The sequence below is a fragment of the Ctenopharyngodon idella genome, chromosome 10 (assembly GCF_019924925.1).
Source record: "Ctenopharyngodon idella isolate HZGC_01 chromosome 10, HZGC01, whole genome shotgun sequence".
Taxonomy (NCBI): domain Eukaryota; kingdom Metazoa; phylum Chordata; class Actinopteri; order Cypriniformes; family Xenocyprididae; genus Ctenopharyngodon; species Ctenopharyngodon idella.
This window is the reverse complement of record NC_067229.1, coordinates 13013274-13032493: the sequence shown is the minus strand read 5'-3', so window position 1 is coordinate 13032493 and position 19220 is coordinate 13013274. Positions and strand designations below refer to the sequence as shown.

Here is a 19220-nt window from a genome sequence, read left to right as displayed (position 1 = left end):
AAAAATGAAAATATAAAAAACGTTGCAAGATTTACAATGTTAATAACCATTGAAACACATCATCACAGTCTGTGAAAAGCGTCCATAACCAAATTTTCTTTTTTGGATATTTGGATTCCTCTAAGACAGTCTGACGTATTAGACCTGGCCGTACTTTTATCCCTCACAGTCTTTTTGTTGTCCACATCAAATTAAACGTGGTATCTACTCTCAATCAAAAGGTTTGTGACAGCAAGCATTCGCACACAATGCATGCACCTGTTCGTAACAATGGGAAAGCACCGCAATAACCAGCTGTTCAGTCAACAACACTTGAAAAACGTACAGACAGAGAGCAAAAGAGCACGGTACTTGATACCAAAAGGGTGCCAGATCCTCATTCTGTGATTTCTTTTGCGTTATTACGACCGATGCAACTAATAAAATGTCTCAGTGACGTATCGTTCCTCTGTTCTCTCGCACCTTTCTGGCAGGCCTTCGGAGCGCTCTGGGACTGACAGTCCTTTAATGGATCGAACCTTATCAAGTATTTAATTGTAACCGGCACAATCTAATTAGGCGGCTCTTAATAGAGGTAATATTCGGTTATTGGTTATTAGTATAATGCCTGGGATGTGCGGCAGCGCGGGGTCTTTAAGCCTGTGATGTATCGCAGCAGAGTTAATAAGACTCCGCACTCACCCTCTCCAATCTCTCGCTCTCTTTCAGGAGAGATGGTAAGCTGATACTACATAAACATTGTTAAAACCACAGCCCCCTGCTGCAGTAATTCACTTAGCTCTGGCCTTGATTTATGGCTCTGTCAATAGAGGGTGACTGGAAACTCTGGACGCTGGGGCTGCGATGTAGCCATTGTATTTACAGTAATAATGGAATGGACGACTCTCTCCTGCCCTTCTTTTGGTGTCGTTCTCCGTCTTACCTTTCCAGATGCCGTCTTTTCATGGCCTGGCTCTTTCTGTTGGGGGTAGGACGCAAACTTTTATGAAGGAGATGCGAAGACACGTTCGCTGTCTCTTTACCGTCCCTGGCGTATTGGATTAGCCCGAGGCGCTGCCGCAACGACCGACCCCCTCTGAGACACACCCTTTACAAGGCTGAGTCAGGATTTGAGTGGACGACACTCTTGTACTTAGCACAAATGCTAACAAACACACACATTCAGCCTCAGCATACACAAAACTGCTAGTCACGTCGCATAGCCGGTGGTAATCTCGTCAACGCAATTACAGACAAAAATCCTCAGAAGCTTTTAATTACTTTGTCAACAATAACAAAGACAATATGCTAAAAGTGCAAAAATGTGCAATCATTTTGATTAACGTGCATGTGTGTACATACATATATATATATATATATATATATATATATATATATATATATATATATATACACTTTAGAATATTTGGTTTCTTAATCATCAACTAAAATGTTATTTTGACAAGAATCTGAGTAAAACACTAAAATTAATTAAAATGAAATGACAAAATAATAATTTAAATTATGTTACTTATAAAAAGACAATCAATAAAACAAAACTGTAGAAATTATCGCATTAATTTTCGTAACCAGAACAGGACTTGTAAACCAGCTATCCCAGAGATGGCTTTAAACGGCCTTTTCCATGAAATTTGTGGGTACTATCTGCAATCCAAGAGCTGTCTTAATGAAACACTTGAGCAGCATATGGTTTCTGCTCCTTTATTCTAAGAAGTGGATCCAACTGGCATCGCCACATCTATCTGGAGGCAACATGTTGAGACTGGACCGCTTTCTTGACGCTTCTCCTCGCCAAACAAAACCATTTTTCAAATGTCGTCAATCATTCGCCCTCATGAGGACAAACGCTTACCTGTTCTGGTTTTAAATCATCACAGAGTCGGTCCTTTAGAGCCAAACGAACTGTAGATCAGTGTTACAGTTTTGGTAACCAGCTTACATCAGCTACAACGAAACCTACCATGTAAATTATGCAAATTGCCACAGTCAATTAGTGCAGAGAAAAAAAACCCACTTTTTTCTTCTTCACTCGCTGACAGAATCTAAGTGTTGTGGAACGATAGCCAATTACTTAAATGGCTTGCTCCCATGTCATGTTCTTATTCATTTAATGGTGGTTATTTGGACGGAAAATTGCAAGTAAACAAAGTTTGACCATGTCTCGAGTTGTCAAAGCTGCTGGACGACATAATTCACTTTCAAGGCTGTCAACTATTCCGACTTCAGCATTTCCAGTTGCGTTAAAATGGAGACACCGTCTCCTGTGCCTTAATATTCATGCAGCACATGGGGAAAACCCCACTGATGTGCAGAAAGAGGCTTGATGAAATAGAGGGGTGGTGATGAGACTAATACCAGAACACAAGCGTGAGAGAGAGAATAGCCATGTCTTAACTATAGACACCAGGAGATCACGGAAGCCCCAGGAGAAGAGTCTGATCCTTAGAAATGACTTTGTGCTTTATTAACCAGCAGGTTGTTCTCGTGAGCGTGACACCACGGCATCAAATGGTGTTAATGGTCAAAGAGAACCTGGGGCGTAACTTAAGTTAAAACTTAGCCTAAAGGTTTGAGAGTTGCACCATTAAACTTAGTTGAAACATTACCCTATGTGCAAACTATATATTTACAGAAGCCTCCGACCATGAATAATGGCTGAAAAAATGGCAGACTATCATCAGTGAGATCTTTAGATGTGTATTATGTTCACTCAGCATTTTATGAGAAAGAATATTATGAGAATAACTGAGTTGACTCGAACGCTCTTCAGCACGAAACTGTTACTTATGCATGTCAGGTTCCAAAAAAAAATAAAAATAAAATTATATATATATATATATATAGTATATAAATTATATAGTATTGGTTTCATTATATATTATTCATAAGTATTAATTTTTATTATTCATTATTAATAATGCATTAATACATTTTATTTTATTACATATTTATTAAAATGATTAATGTATATGTATTAATTTATTTAAATATACTAATTTTATTGCAGTGGAAATTAAATTTATTACAGTTGACAGTTACATGAGGCAAAAAATTAAAAAATGAAACCAATCGCAACAAGATAAAATTGACAATACAAATTTGGATTTTTTTTTTTATTTATATGCAAAACTTCCGGGTTGTAGTATTTGTTTTATTATGTATTATTATTTATTCATACATAATACAAGTTGTTTTATTTATTACTTGTTTTATCATTTACTTTTATTATTTATTTTTTTTAATTATTATGCATTTATTTTTATCAATAAATATTTTGCCTATTAAACTAAATTTATATTAATATTTACATATTTATACACTTATTTAAATATACTAATTATTTTATTTAAAAGAAATAAAATGTATTATTACTGACAGATATGTAAGGCAAGCAACAACAACATAAGAAAAACAACTGCAATGTGTTAAAATTGACACACAGCATTTCAACACAAATTTGGAGGGTTCTTATTATATACAACCAAATTAAGAACAACAATTAGTAGTTTGAACTTGATAAATTTTAAAAAAATCTTTACAAACGGCAGGTGCAACCTTTAGCCTGATCTTTGGTCTGAATTCAAAAAAGTTTGAAGGAAAAAGTACCTGTTTGCATTATTTCTATCACTTCGTGGTTTCACTGCTGACAAAAGAGGCATAGGCAGGCCGCAGAGGTAGTGGGTGGCCCTAAAAGTTAGTTTGAGGGGGGTCCAGTTGACACATACCTCCCAAAGCAAATATGGAAATGATAATGATGAGTTGAAAAGGAGGCAGACTCCAGCAGCTGGTTGAGCGCGGCTCCTCTGTTGCCATTGTGCCGCCACCCGCACGTAATAGAAAAGGCTCTGGATTAGTTCCACTTTGCAAATCGTGTTGGTTCACTGATCTTTTTTTTTTTCCCGCTTTCCTCAACCTTTTTTCCTCGCCGGTCCATTGCTGCCAACCTTCATTGAATGGTGGATTATCAAAATAATAACTAAGGTGATAATAAAAGGCTTTTTTATGCAATAGGCAACAGGTTCCCACTTCACCCAGTTTGAATAACACCAAAAAGGAGGCAAGAGCAAGTGTTGCGAAGTCGCATGGTCAATTGAAAGGGAGGACAGATTTAGGCGGTTTTAAATATTCTTTAATGGTTTTAGAAAAAGAAGTTTTCCGGCCGCCCCGCCTAACCACATAAACCGGGTTTGACTAACGTCTTGAAAGAGAGGGAGGCACTTTAAATCAATCATAGATTCATGGATTTAGCTTTTAAGAAGTACTCTTTAAGGGACGACAAGCCTCGGCGCATATGCATATTAAATCGCGATCCATTTTGTGCCTCACGTCCACGTGGGCATAAAATATTCACATGACAGTGATACCACTTCCAAGCGTGATTTAATACTAACAGCCTCACAAATTAAGCTGTGGTTAATACGTCACCATATTCAAAGTAATTCATGCTGGAAACAGGCCCTTTGGCCCAGTTCTGTGAGCAGTTTAGCTTTATATCCAGCAAATACAGAATAATAATGATAGAGAAAAAGCAAAAACAGGTAAATTTACACACAAACCCTGACTTTTGAATAGAGGTCATTGATAACTACAAATTGGAAAACTATAAACCAGCCAACAGGTCGTAAATTCAGGAATCTTGAGTTTATTTTCCTTTAACTCCCATCCACGCAAAGATGGCAATATGTAGCCGCTTGGGGTTTGATTAAAAACTGTCCTTATCTATGACAAAACCATTCACAGCCAGTGACAATACAGTCATGATAACCTGATCCAGGACACCCTCTGATAAAGCCTCGTTCTCTGAGAAAACCAACCCGTGTGTAAGTCACACTCAGAGATCCGGTTAAGTGTTTACATTAAACTCATGTAAATCAAGCAGCTGGACGAGGTGATACACACTGTGGGTAGCACTCGTAAAGTGACCACACTCACGTCCTTTGTGTATTTGTCAACAACTGTCCGATTTTAACAAGCTACAAATATAACTCTCCCTCACTTTTACCTACACAGCCTCAAGCCCAGTTCACAGTGACAGCAAAATTACTGGCAAGAAAATAAGCCTCCAAAAAACCTAAAAAAAAACAAAAAAACAAACAAACTAAAGATTTCCTAAACTTACATTTTTAGTGAATGAAAAACAAGACAACCAGTGTAGTCCGATGCATGAATAAATGACTTATTAGACGAATATCTTAAGTGAATCAAAACATTAATTTATAAAGATACAATAATCAGAACAACTAAAGACTTTGGGCCCTATTTTAATGATCTAAGCGCATGGTCTAAAGCGCACGTCGCAAGTGCACTTAGGGCGTCCGAATCCACTTTTGCTAGTTTAAAAATGAGAAAAATGGTCTAAAGGGATGTCCCTATTCTCTTAATGAGTCATGGGTGTGTTTTGGGTGTAACGTGCAATAAACCAATTAGAGTCTTATCTCCCATTCCCTTTAAAAGCCAGTTGCGCTCGCGCCATGGCGGATTCGCTATTTACATGGTGGAAAAACTGAACGCTTCTCTAGCGAGGAAACGGATCTGCTCGTGCTTGAGTTTAAAGCGCGCGGGCAGACCATCTACGGGACAAGCCAGGTTTCCACCAAAGCATTTTTATCTTTATGCACACAATAATAATCTTTTACATTGTAATCCTTTTATTTTTAATATTTGGCATGTTTGTGTGTGTAATAAACAGAGTGTACTTGCGTTGTGCACCCACCTATAGGCGCATATTACTAACGCGCTCTTTAAATAACAAAAAAAATATTGCGGCATTGACTTTAGACCAGGTTTCAATTGGTCAGTGGCGCATTCTATTTCATTTGCCTCAAAATAGCACCTCGTTTTCAGACCAGCACGCCCACGGGCGCACAAATGGACGCAAATGCATTTGCTATTTAAACAACGTGGCGCAGGATGTGAAAATGATAACTGCATCGGGCTGAAACTAGCAAAAAACACTTGCGTCACGCCTGCCGCTGCATTGCGCCGGGTGCATGATAGGGCCCTTTGTGAACCAACTGATGAAAACTTTAAATTGCATTTCTTATTATGATATTTAATTACACATATTAATAAAAGTTAAAACAGTTTTACACAAGGAATGCAATTTAAAGCTTACTTCAGTTGTTTCACAGAACAGGTTGTGTTGATTATAAGATTCCTAAAAAAAAAAAAAAAAAAAAAAATCAATTGAACTGCTAATTCTGGGTCTTGTTGCTAATTTTTTAATTTAAGGATCGCTGTATAATTTACAGCATTAGAGGATAGACATTGTAACTACAGTATACCCAAATGAATCGGAACTGAATCAGAGTCAAAATGAATGGAGAGCTTGTGAAATGAAACTGAATAAAAACATCCCGGCCAGTATTCCCATTGTGTTGCTGTACTCAAATTGGTTGCATCTCCAACTTTCATTGAAAATAAAAATGACCTCCAGATGCTTCGATACAACAAATCTCTGTCAGTGTGAATGCCCCTACAGACAGAGTTTGTTCAGACTCTGAGGTTCCTGCTCATCCAGTCTGATTTTACAAGGGGACGCTGTGCGGTGTGAAGGAAACGGGGATTTGAAGGATTGTGGGGGTCCTGCTGGCTGGGATTAGGGGTTTGGGGAAGAAGAGTGGTGCAGTTTGAGGAGGGTGGGGTGTTGGGACCTCACCTCTGGGTCCTGTAATGACAGGTCGATGATGGTGTGTGAATGCCGTTCGGGGGGAAGCGGTCTGCGAAGGCACAGGGCTGCTGAAACCAGACTTCTCTGACTTCTTTAATGTGGTAGGCGATGGCATCCCTGGCAAGAATGATTGATAAGTGCAGTTTAATAACGCAAGGTCATGGAGATACAGGCTGGCGCATAGGAGAGAGAGTGGATAGGAGGGGTGGGGTGGTTTGTTTGGGTGAGTGGATGGGGGTCAAGACAGCAGGGGAGACTGAGTGGCCCAGCGGTGTGTGGCACAGGATACACTACATGGGGCCGAACAGTGAATCTGTCCCAGTACAACGCAAGTTCAAGTCACTATGTAGTGTCTTGATGTCTTGACTTTAAAATGTCGAACTGACATGCACACTAGGCATGACCTTGTGACCTTTCTCATGATAAAAATATGAGTATGGAGCCCCTAAAGGGACATGGTGATGGGGAAAAAATTATAATATAATTGTATTATAATGCATTGTCTTACAAAACTTTTGTATTCTTTTGCAAAATGTTTGTGTTCCACCGAGAAAACTTTGCTTTCACTCACAAAAACTTTTGCGTTCCCCAAGAAACTTTGCGTTCACCAACAAAAATTTGCATTCCCTGAGAAATTTTACATTTGCTCACAAAACTTTTGCGTTCCTCAAGAAACTTTGTTCAATCACAAAAAGATTGCGTTCCCCGAGAAACTTTACATTTGCTGCCAAAACTTTTGCGTTCTCCAAGAAGCTTTGCCTTCACTCACAAAAAGTTTGTGTTCTCAGTGAAACTTTACGTTTACTCACAAAACTTTTGTGTTCCTCAAGAAACTTTGCCTTCACTCACAAAATTTGCATTCCCCGTGAAACTTCACATTTGCCAACAAAACTTTTGCGTTCCCCAAGAAGCTTTGCCTTCACTCACAAAAAGTTTGCGTTCCCCACGAAACTTTACGTTTACTCACACTTTGCCTTCACTCACAGAAAGTTTGCGTTCCCTGCGAAATTTTACCTTTACCTACAAATCTTTTGATTTCCTCAAGAAACTTTGCCTTCACTCACAAAAATATTTCGTTCCCCCTAGAAACTTTACATTTGCTCACAAAAAGTTTGCATTTGCAAACTTTGTTTGATCCCAAAACTTTGTGTTCACTTGCAAAACTTTTGAGTTTGCTGAGAAACTTTGCGTTCTTCCCAGAAACTATAATATAAAAACTATATTTCAATGTTTTTGTAAGTGAATGCAAAGTTTCTAGGGGGGAACGAAATATTTTTGTGAGAGAACACAAATGTTTTGAAAGTGAATGCAAAATTTTGCATTGAAATATAATTTTTCCTCCTATCTCCTATTTTTTTTTTTTTTTAATCACCATGTGCCCTTAGGGGCTGTGTAGTTGACCATAGCTTTGAACCCATAATATTTCTTTAAAGGAATATTTTTTTCCTCATCTCCCAATTACTAAACAGTTGGGTCAAATTAGTTCTGATGAGGTATTCCTGATATACAATGAGTGTGAGGTTAGTTGTTAATGGTAAAAATGGCGCCTGGAAATGCAAAAACAAAATCAAAAGGCCGTATTTAAAGTATCTTATGCATCTTACCCATGGGCTAGCGGTATGAAATGACGTAGAAATGAGTGAAAGAGTATGTGGTGGAGAAAAAGAAAGAGAAAGCTGAACAGACACGGCGGGAAAATGAGTTAAGGATGCAAAGCACACAGCATTCACATTCACAGTCTGGCAGGCAGCCTTGCTTTGGCAGGGGTTAATGCGAGCAACAGTTCAGACGCACAGGCTAACATGAGCTAACTGAGAATGACTGAAGTCTGTTAGTACATGCACAGCCACGTTATTTCAACTCCTCCCTCCGGCATTGGCGCTCCCATACTGCCTCGCTTCACTCTACCTCTCGCTTCGGGGTTAAAATAGACAGACGTGAGGGAATCCCATGGCCGATTAGCCTCTTGAGGTTAGGAATGCAAATTGATAAGAATGAACTGCAAATAGAAGGGGCAATTAGGAGGCACCGCAGTCCCATTTGTCACCCAGTCAAAGTGTTTAGTCCATTCTTCTGCACTGGGACAGGATATAAGCGCTGGTCTTATTTCTTCCCGAGAGCAGTCCACTCACACCCCCACCACCCCCAGAGGAACAAGTTCATCTGGATGCTAGCAAATGACTTTAACTAGTGCAATTCAATCACGTGTGGTTAAAGTTGTATTAATGGTTTTAGCCGGCAGCCCTCACTCTCCTCGCGCTGTCCACTGTACATCACAGCACTGGTGTACGGGACGGCCCCACAGCCCACGACCCTATACAGAGACCTGTTATGAGTCAATTGTGGTTAAATTAGTCTATAGTTATATCTAGAGAGATTTACTGTGTAAACTCACAGTATATTTGATGGCACCAAGAGGCAGGCTAAAGGCATTTTTAAAAGTTTTAAGAATGGCATTCCATTCTAGAATTGTGAAATTTGAATTTTTTAAATCTTTAGCTCTGATTTACTTGCTAGTGCCCATCAGATTTACACTTTGTAAAATAAAAATATATAAAAAAAAAATAAAATTTGAAAGATTAACGAAAAACAAGATATGTGGGACAGATGTTCAAAACATTATTATTAAAACTAATTATTATTAATATCAATACTATATTCTTTTTATTTAGCATGTTCTGTTATGCAATTTTAGTATTATTGTTATTACTATTAACAATAATAAAAAATATGAAAAATGTAAAATATTGCAGAGAACATCCCAAACATTCATATTAATGTTAATATTTATTAATAATGTTTTGAATGCTTTCCCATTAAAAATAATAGTGATCAAAATTAAACAATAATAATAAATAGTAAAAATTAAAATATTGCAACAGAATATCCTTTATAAGGTAATATTAATGTTAATATCAATAAATAATAGCTTGAGCGCAATAAATAGTAAATGATCGATAATAAACACACAGCACAAGGTGTTCCACTATTACTGTGATATGTTTTAGTTTTCTGCCTTTTGACTTATTCTTAGATATGGGGAGGTAAATTGTGCAGACGAAAGTGTTTTGGTGCATTTCTGTGTGCATGTGAGTGATCAGAAGTCATCCTTGGTTTCTCCAGCCCTCGCAGACTCCTTCCCCTTTCAGGCGTAAGAAAGAGAGAGAAAACAAGATGGAAAGAAAGAAAGCATCTCTTCCCAGCATCAATGATACGTTAGAGATGGGCTTAAAACCCTTTGAAACTTAAATGGGTCACTTTAGGTCATGGAAAGGTCATCTAAAAGGTCAATGAAACCAGGAAGAGATGATCGCTACTTGAATACGAATATGGTAAAAGATTTTAAGGAAGCCATCAAGCACATTTAGCACAGCTTACCAATATTTTCCAGTCTTCATTCATCAAACACACACAAAATTCCCCATTCAACTGTTCTCATTTTCTCCTCACACTCACACGTTCAGTGCAGAATGCTTCAGAAGATCAATTTCAATGAGTACGCTGACAGCGGTGGAAGACAGAGCCGAGTGGAAACATACAGTGTCATTGGGAAGGACTCATCAAATGTATGTGAAGCCCAATGTAACCAAAACACTACTCACCCAAGACCATGACACAGACGAAAGAGACGTTGATAGAATAAACAGACAGAAAGTGGTGGAAAAGGGAATGGAGCGAAGGATAATAGGATGGGAATCACACATCTATATACATGCACGCGCTGTCACAGGCCACTGCAGAGGATCAGAATAACATTCGCTATTGCTAATGCTATTTCTTATGTACATCAACACTTTGGGTATCTTATTTACTGACTAATCTATATTTTAGCTTATCCAAAGTCACGTTGATTGCCAGTCAATCATTTTGAGTGTTCACAGAGCACTTGAAGTAAATTGTTCAAGTTTAGCACCAAATCCGACTTCATTAGCAGTTAGCTTGTCATGCGAGAATCCTATTTTGTTGTAATGGCATTATACTCGATTATACTATAGTTTTCTGTAAGGTGGGGTTTTGGAAAAAAGGGCATGTCCAATTCATGTGGTTTTGAGATGTTTAGCACTAAATTCAGCATCATCAGCAGGTAGCTTGTCGCAGAAGAACTCAGAAGTTCAAGAACAGCTAACGTCGCTTTTAAACAGATTGTTGTTTTGATCGCTTCTATTATGATAATAGCCCTAGAAGCTGGTTTGTTGCTGGTCTAAGGTGGTCCACCAAATCTAATTAGCCTGACCAACATGGTCTACCAGGTCAGCTACTGGACCCACTGATAACCACATTTGGACCAGCTACACAGCATATAGGAAGCGGTGTTCTTCAATTGAGCTCTGGCAAGGTTCTTAAGGGGACATTTCGGTGCCTGTAGCGTGGGGAAGTCCAAAGAGAAAACAGAATGAAAGCCCTGGGTTGGCGGACAGTTCTCTTTGATTGTGTGTGTGCAAGTGTCTGTGCTTGTGGTGGACTGGGCCTGATGTCTCAGAGTGAGTAATGAACACTTGAAAAGGTTCTGTCAGTTGGAATCAAAGCCCGGCCGTAGTCAGCACTTTCCCTTCCGAGGCGTTATTACACACTGGTACCGGTCCTGGCCCGATTCTCCTCTTCCCTCCCTTTCTCCCTTCCTCACGGCTGACAAATTGAAGGAACCCAGACGGGCGAGGAGGCAATTCTGTATTGAGTGCGTCTCTCTGCTGCTCTCCATCGCTCTCGTCCCGTAGCACACCATCCCCTCTGGCACATCAATCAGTGCTGGGCCGACTGCAGTCGGCAGTGAATCTGCCCAAACTAGTCTCAACACATGAGATAATAATATAATATAATTTTTAATATTGTAATATTAAAAGTTTAATTAAAAAAAGTAATTTTTTTTATATTTTTATTTTTTTAAATGTAATATAAATATGTAACATCTAATAAATGTTTAATATATATTTAATTAAATGTGAAAAATATTTAAAATATACATAGAACAAAATCAGTGAAAATATTTAAATTAAATTTATATAGATTATGTTAAATATCTATCTACATTAAATATTAATTTTTCACTAATTTTGATCATTGTATAAATATGTGTGTGTGTGCGTGTGTGTGTGTGTGTGTGTGTGTGTGTGTGTGTGTGTGTGTGTGCTTGTGTGTACTCCTGGGCAGAAAAATGTTCCAAGCCCAAAATGGCTTAACACTAAGCTTTTAATGGTCTTAACCACAAACTATTGGTCAGGAAATTAGCCAAATTTAAGAAAATGCACTACTTAAAAAGCCATTACTGTCTCAGGAAAACATCAAAGACAGAAAGTTTTTGGCAGAATATGGGAAGCTATGTGTGGAGTGATGAATCACAATGAAACACCAGTTGCACGGTGATGCTCCAGAGCGCTGTCTTCAAAAATCTGCTGAGAAATATAATAATAACTGCACCTCTACTACAGTGAAGCATGGAGGAAGAGGTGTCATTGTGTGGGGAGCCTTTTTAGCTGCTGCTATTGGTGAATTACTTCACTGAGAAAAGTCATTTAATGCTTTGAGTACAGGAGAATATTGCAGAATGGCTTGTTTCCCACAAAAGAAAAATTGTTATCTAAAGAGGAATGATCAGATGTTATTAACAAGACAAAAGTCAACCCAAATTGCAAAGACAACCAAGAAGTGGCTTGAGAAAAAGTTCTTCAGGCTTAAGTTTTGGCCTTTGTCAGAGTACAGATATGAACCCTAAAGTGAATATTTGGTCTCACATTAAACTCAAACGAACTGGTGGACATTTTTTAACTATTCATGAACTGTTTAAAGCCATTAAAAAGCTGGAAGGCTATTCCATGCTAAGTTACTTTATCTACAGTATTTGATATTCTTGCTAATTTTCTTGACCAGTGATTTGTGCTTAAAATGGTTAAGACCATTAAAAGACCACTAAAAATTTTGACATTTTTGGTTTGGCCCTTTTTTCTTTTTCTTTTTTTTTTTCAAGAGTTTTATTACTGAATTTTTTATTGGATGTTAAATGTTAAAATTGAATGTTAAAATCATTTGTACATTTTTATTTTTAGCTTTTGAGTAGTTGGCGAGGGCTATGACTGCAGTACTCTATCTGCGCTGACACTCGGCTACGTGGGGCGAGCAGAATGACGGGTAGACGTCACCCCGTGGTCCCTACACCGGCCTATCACCTGACACCCGCTACCTGAGCAATGACAAGCATGCTGCTGCCGCGGACATACTTTCGAAAGGCTGACTAATTTTAACACATAGCGAAGGTCTCCGCTATCAAATAAAGATAGGAGAGGCCCGCACACACATACATAAACACAAACACACAACCAACACAATCGGGGTAAATTCATGGAAAGGAATACAAATCAAACAGATGGCAGGCATAACAAGAGCTCGAGATGTCACACTCTTTTTGATGTTCAACACCACGGCTGAAAAATGGATGCAAGCGGCTGATTGGACGAGAAATGCGATCCTGTCATGGACGAGCGAGTGATCCGGAGGTCAAATCACACTCACTTTCTCTCTCACCCTCTTAGTTTACTCACACATTCCCTCTCACATTCGAGCAAACACACACTGGAACAGACTCTCACTTGCTTGGTGCTGAAGCAACTGTGAAAAGCACTTAATAGTCAGACACAGCTCTAAATCGCACTCCTCCATATTTCCCATTTGTATTGTCTTATTTCACATTTAAATATGTTAGGGATGTGTCAGAAATGAGGACTTCTGTACGACTAGTTTTGAAAATACATACTTTTGCACATCCCTAATATAATAATCACAACTTCTTTAGACATTGCGTCCTCAAAAACACAAAGACACGTCACTTTAACCAGTTAACGCAACATTTCCAGATGCACCATTTATGGATGTGGATGACATCATGCACACATACAAATCATAGGGATATCATGGGGCAGGGGGTTGCATGTCATTTCACGGGAAACATTCTTCAGAATTTTTCTGTTCCTTTTTTTTTGCGGTAAATGTGGCTGTGGGGGGAAAAGCTGGTGGGGGAAAGAAAATCATCTGAATTGAACAACACCAAAAAATAAGATACGAAACAACGACGACGACAAAACTAGACAGCACAATGGACGAGCTCCTTTTTTTGGGAGGGGAGGGAAGGTGAGGTATGAAGGGTGACAACATTGATGTAGTTTTACCTTGTCTTGAGATGAACGAACTAGCTAGCGAGCCACGCAGTTTATATCCAGCTTTGAAAGACAAGGAAGGAGGAGAAAGAAACAAGGAGGAACAAAAGAACAAAAAAGGCAGGGTGAATAAGAGGTGTAGAAGCAAATGTGCAATACCTTAGCAGTTCAACCATTCATGTCAGATATGATGTGTCTAGAACCTGCCAGACAGCCACACACTCAGATTACACACACACACACACACACACACACAACCAACTCAACCAAACGCATCCTTTATGAGATTAATCAGATATTTATGCAACATAAACATAATATTACAACTTAAATCTGCACAAAATGACGTGAAAGCTCAAGTGAACTAGAACAAAGTTACGTGCTAGTCAGAATTTGTAACTCTTGTTGTGGATGCACTCTTTCCATAACAATGCGCTGAAACACGGCAACTAAACCCAAAGAATTCATTTTTATTACAATAGTGATCTCATAATTATGTTATGTAATATGACAGTCCTGATCATAGTTATTAATGTTGTTAGTATTATTGTTTAAAATTTAATTATCATTAAAAACATGTTAGATTATCGCGATTTTGAAAACTTGCGGTAAATCCTGCCAAGCCAGCATCAGTCTGACTCAGGCGCAGCATACAACATTGTTTTTTGTACGAGAAGACATGGCGGAAGGCAGTGACAGCGCTCAGGAGATTTTTCATACTTCTGAGAGGACCAAATCTGAGGTGTGGTCAAATTTTGGCTTTTACAAAAGTCCTGAGGGAAACTTAATCGAGCATTGTCACCCTGTCTGCAGAACATGCTAAAAGAAAGTCGCTGCAAAAGATTAATGAGATTAATGTTTTAAAATCTTACCAGTTAATAAATCCATTGTGTAACTTTCATACCGTTTCATCCATAATATTATATATAAATATTTCCTATAACATTTTATACATATTTAAAACATTATTTATGTTATATACTTCTATGATAATATTATATAAAAATATTTTAAAATAGTTAATATATGAAATCAGTTAAAAAAATGAAATGTGTATACTTAAAACATATAAATATATTATTAATCTAAAAATATAATATAATAATATAATATTAAGTAGCATAAAATATAATTATGTAAATTCAAGATGCATTATTTTATATAATTTATTTTATTTTTTATTTTTGTATTAATATATTGATGAAATACAAAAATATTCTATACTATATAATTTACAATTAAATTGAATTTTCTATAATATTTAAATATTATATTTCTAATTAAATTTATCAAGTTAAAATTCATTCATTGTAAATTTCCCAGATTTCCTCTAAAAATCTGCGGAAAGTGTGAAAAAAGTGTAATTAACAGTGTAATCAGTGTAATTAACAAATTACCTTTTGACATAGTGAATCATAAGTCATTACTTTCGTTGCATTTGCTCGAGAACTGGTACTAAATGCCTGTTGGAACTGTTAAGTACCAAAAGAATCAGTAAATGAATCATTAATGAACTAGAGTCTTTAAGTGGAATTGGAATCAGAATCATTCAGTTCCTTGAATGATTCTCTTAATCATGCCCACTCATACCCTGTTTTAGCTCTGTCCTGACCTGGCTATAATATGTGATGCATGTTTTCGCTCTATCTCTGTCCACTATGCGGTGTCTGTTTCTAATATGGAGGGAGAGCGAGTCTTGATTGAAGATGCTTCGGAGCAGGACAGATTTACAGTCCTCTGCTCTGTGGCAATGCGGCGGGGTTCATAGGACACTTGCACGCATTCCAGGATGAATCAGCACTCAACATTCAAACCCACACACATACGCTGTCTTACGGGACCCTTCATACATTGTTAGCATTATTAGTAGACACATGGATATGAAGTTAAATGAGTCTGTATCTATAAGCCATCTATGGTTAACTTCTGAGATGGACTGAGGGGGGCAGGCGCTGTAAATCTTTAAAAAAGAAAAAACAAATGAGGTGCCATTTGAGTTTGAGGGTGCCATCTCCGAAATGTCATACCCGTAGAGACGGATCAGAGATGCTGAAACCCCTCCCCCAAAAAAAGAAGAAGAAGAAGAAACAGAAATAATCCCCACACAGCTGTTGCCGTCCCACAACCAGCACACACCACAGGATGCACAAACACACACACACACAGCAGATCCGATCACTCGCTCTCCACCCGCAACCCCACAGTGTGAGAGAGTGTGAATATGTGTGTGTGTGTGTGTGTTTGTGTGAGGCTGGCTTTCAGGGTGGACGGTTACCTGGCTCCACTTCATGCCAGCTGCTGGCTTGGCTGCCGCTGCCAGGCGAGCGTCCCTGACCTGGGTAGTAGGACTCCTCTCCCGGGCTGTCCACCTCATCCTCCATGCATTTGATACGCTTTGCAGAACTGTGACAAAAAAAAAAGAGACATAAAAAGAGAGTAGATAAATAAAATCAAATGCATTTCATTCTGATATAGGCAACATTAATCTGCATTCAGAAAGCATTTAATGTCTTAATATGATGTATTTTAGGGGCGGGGCTTGATTTTACCCATTAGGATGTGATTGGATAATGAAAAGTGTTATGATATTATTTATTATCATTGTTTTTTCCTCACCCACACTATTCTGTAAATAATACATCTTTTATTAAAGAGATTAATTTATTTATTTATTGACATATGATATGTATTTATTGTAATATTTCATGAAATGTATGTTGACAATGTATATATTGATAGTTTTAATGCATCAAGATAAAGATTTAATAATTTGGCACACTTAGCCATCAAAATAAATATATACAGCTTTGTTTACAGCAGAAAGGTTATTTGAGGCAAAAAAAGTTATGTTTCAATAAAAGATTTTTTAATTTTTTTTTTAGAATGGATATAATTAGTGTAGAATTATGTCTGGTTTACTATCTTTGTGGGGACTCCCCATAGATGTAATGGTTGTTATACTGTACATACAGCTGTATATTCTATTCCCTTACACTATCCCTACCCCTAAACCTACCCATCACAGAAAATTTTCTGCATTTTTACATTTTCAAAAACAACAAAAACAACAAAAAAAAAAAACTCATTCTCATTCTGTATGATTTATAAGCTTGTTTCCTCATTAGGGACTTCAATTTAGGTCCCCACGGTGACACAAGTCCCCATGAGTCTGTGTGCAAGTCCCCATCGGGATAAAAAAAACAAAACATGAACAACACACACACACACACACACACACACACACACACACACACACACACACACATTCAAGAAGTGAGGAATCACTGGAGGCTGGTGGTCATGTGTGTGTGAGTTATCTGCTGTAAGCTGAGCTCTGACATTTATTTGTTAATGTAAGGCCTACTGGTGTTTTTCACTCATAATCGCTTAATTAGTTTCTAGCATGCAGCCACACACAGGGTCCTTATTCCAGATGTTTGCTTTGGCAGGCCTGGCTGAAGAGGCCACTGAAGCATGTGGGCAGACGCACACATGTACACACACACAGATGCATGTGAGCGTGCACACATGGGCTCAAAAGCCTGCGAGTTAGTGCTTTAAACTACAATGTTCTGCATCAAAGGCACTTATGATGGCCAAAAACAATGTAACGTCCACTTACTGATGAGTGCATTCTGTCATATTCAACAAATGTACTTCATGGTAATGACTAAAATGAACATACACATGATGATTGTTGTATTCTCAAATGTGTATGTTACATATTCGCACAAATGTTTATGTACGTTTGTGTTTGTTGTTGATTAGGTATGCTGGGTTATGTAAAAGTGACAGCGAAATTTGCCCCATCAGTGAAATCACAGTGACCGCTTATACGCTGCGTTTCAGCTGTGCACACACACGTGTCCAAACATACATGCATCTGTCTACACACCTCGTGTGGGGGGGTGCCACGTAGTGCGATTTAACATTGGGGACCAGTGTCTGTGTGTCTCTGTTTGTGTGTGTGTGTGTATGTGTGTGCACATGACTGGCCTGTAGGCTGAGCGGGTGGCAGAGGGAGAAGGTTCCAGGTGGACACACATATGCTGGAAGCTTGTGTAGCTCAGACTCCTGCAGCCTCTTCGAACGCTCAGCCAACACATCAATCTCTGCCTCGGCTGATTAATTAAGACTCCGAGTGAAGGAGAGAGAGAGTGTGTGCGTGACTTTTGAGTGCGTACCTGCTAGAAGAAGTGCTGGGTAGGGGGCGCCTCATGGCCCCAGGGCTCATACTGTAGTAGGAAGAGCTGTCCAAGTCTGCCAACGAGAAGTTGGGCCCCGTCCCTGCTGCAATGGGCGCTGCCACACACAAAAAAGAGAACAAAAGTCAGTAACTGTGAATAAAAGTCAATAACTGTGAACAATCAGAAGCATCAGATCTTTTACTACTTTTACTAAGTCCTTTTTGGAGCAAGCTGGTTTACTCAGCAGCCATCTTGGCTGTATGGCAAGCTTACATTTCAATTACAAGTCAACAATAAAATCTGACAACAACAGTATCATAAACTGCTGATTTAGCTCACACCAAACACATTTTTTTTTATGTTAGTCTAGCTAAAAATAATTCAAAGATATATAGACAGACAGACAGACAGATAGACAGACAGATAGATAGACAGACAGACAGATAGACAGACAGATAGATAGACAGACAGACAGATACCTGTAGATAGACAGACAGACAGACAGACAGATAGATAGACAGACAGATAACTGTAGATAGACAGACAGATAGACAAACAGATAACTGTAGATAGACAGACAGACAGACAGACAGACAGAGACAGACAGACAGATGATAGATAGATCGATAGATAGATAGATAGATAGATAGATAGAGACAGACAGACAGACAGACAGACAGACAGGTAGATAGACAGACAAACAGATGATAGATAGATAGATAGATAGATAGATAGATAGATAGATAGAAACAGACAGACAGAGACAGACAGACCTACTTACAGACAGACAGACAGATAGATAGATACTTATATAAAGAATGTTAACACACAATTACTTAAATACTTGTACTGGTTACAAAACTTTCCTTCCAGAGCGAGTCGCCACAAGCTGCAAATCCCCCTTGCCCCTTTCTGTAGGTCATCGGTGAGCAGCGCTCTATCAAACGCCTTTGTCATACAGTACATAAAGCCGTGATGCCTCTTTATATTCATGGTGACTGAGACCACTATTTTTTTGATGAGGACAGCACGAATGTGTAAGAGAGCGGCCCTGGTCCTGCATACCTAATAAGCCGGGCCCAGGCGTAAAGAGAGAGATGTATGTATGTGTGTGTGGGGGGTGGGGGGTGGTGGGGAGTCGGGCGGACGACAGCGTGGAAGACTGTGATAGACACGGTAATGGGCTGCCTAATTAACATTGGAAGAGGACACAGCTAA

At 38.5% G+C, this 19220-nt stretch overlaps 1 protein-coding gene across 10 annotated transcripts in view; it reads right to left on the bottom strand.

Moving 5' to 3' along the window:
• The window catches only part of nfia (nuclear factor I/A), a 167556-nt gene that overhangs the window by 24000 nt on the left and 124336 nt on the right, over positions 1-19220 (bottom strand). For 3 of the 10 annotated variants that reach the window (XM_051908655.1, XM_051908654.1, XM_051908658.1), the window contains exons 5-8: positions 18000-18117; positions 16091-16218; positions 13828-13878; positions 6659-6787 (exon numbers count right to left, since the gene is read on the bottom strand). In XM_051908655.1, the coding sequence (XP_051764615.1) occupies positions 6659-6787; positions 13828-13878; positions 16091-16218; positions 18000-18117 (426 nt within the window). The remainder of the gene's footprint in view (positions 1-6658; positions 6788-13827; positions 13879-16090; positions 16219-17999; positions 18118-19220) is intronic. The other 7 variants (XM_051908656.1, XM_051908664.1, XM_051908659.1 and 4 more) reach the window with 3 other exon arrangements.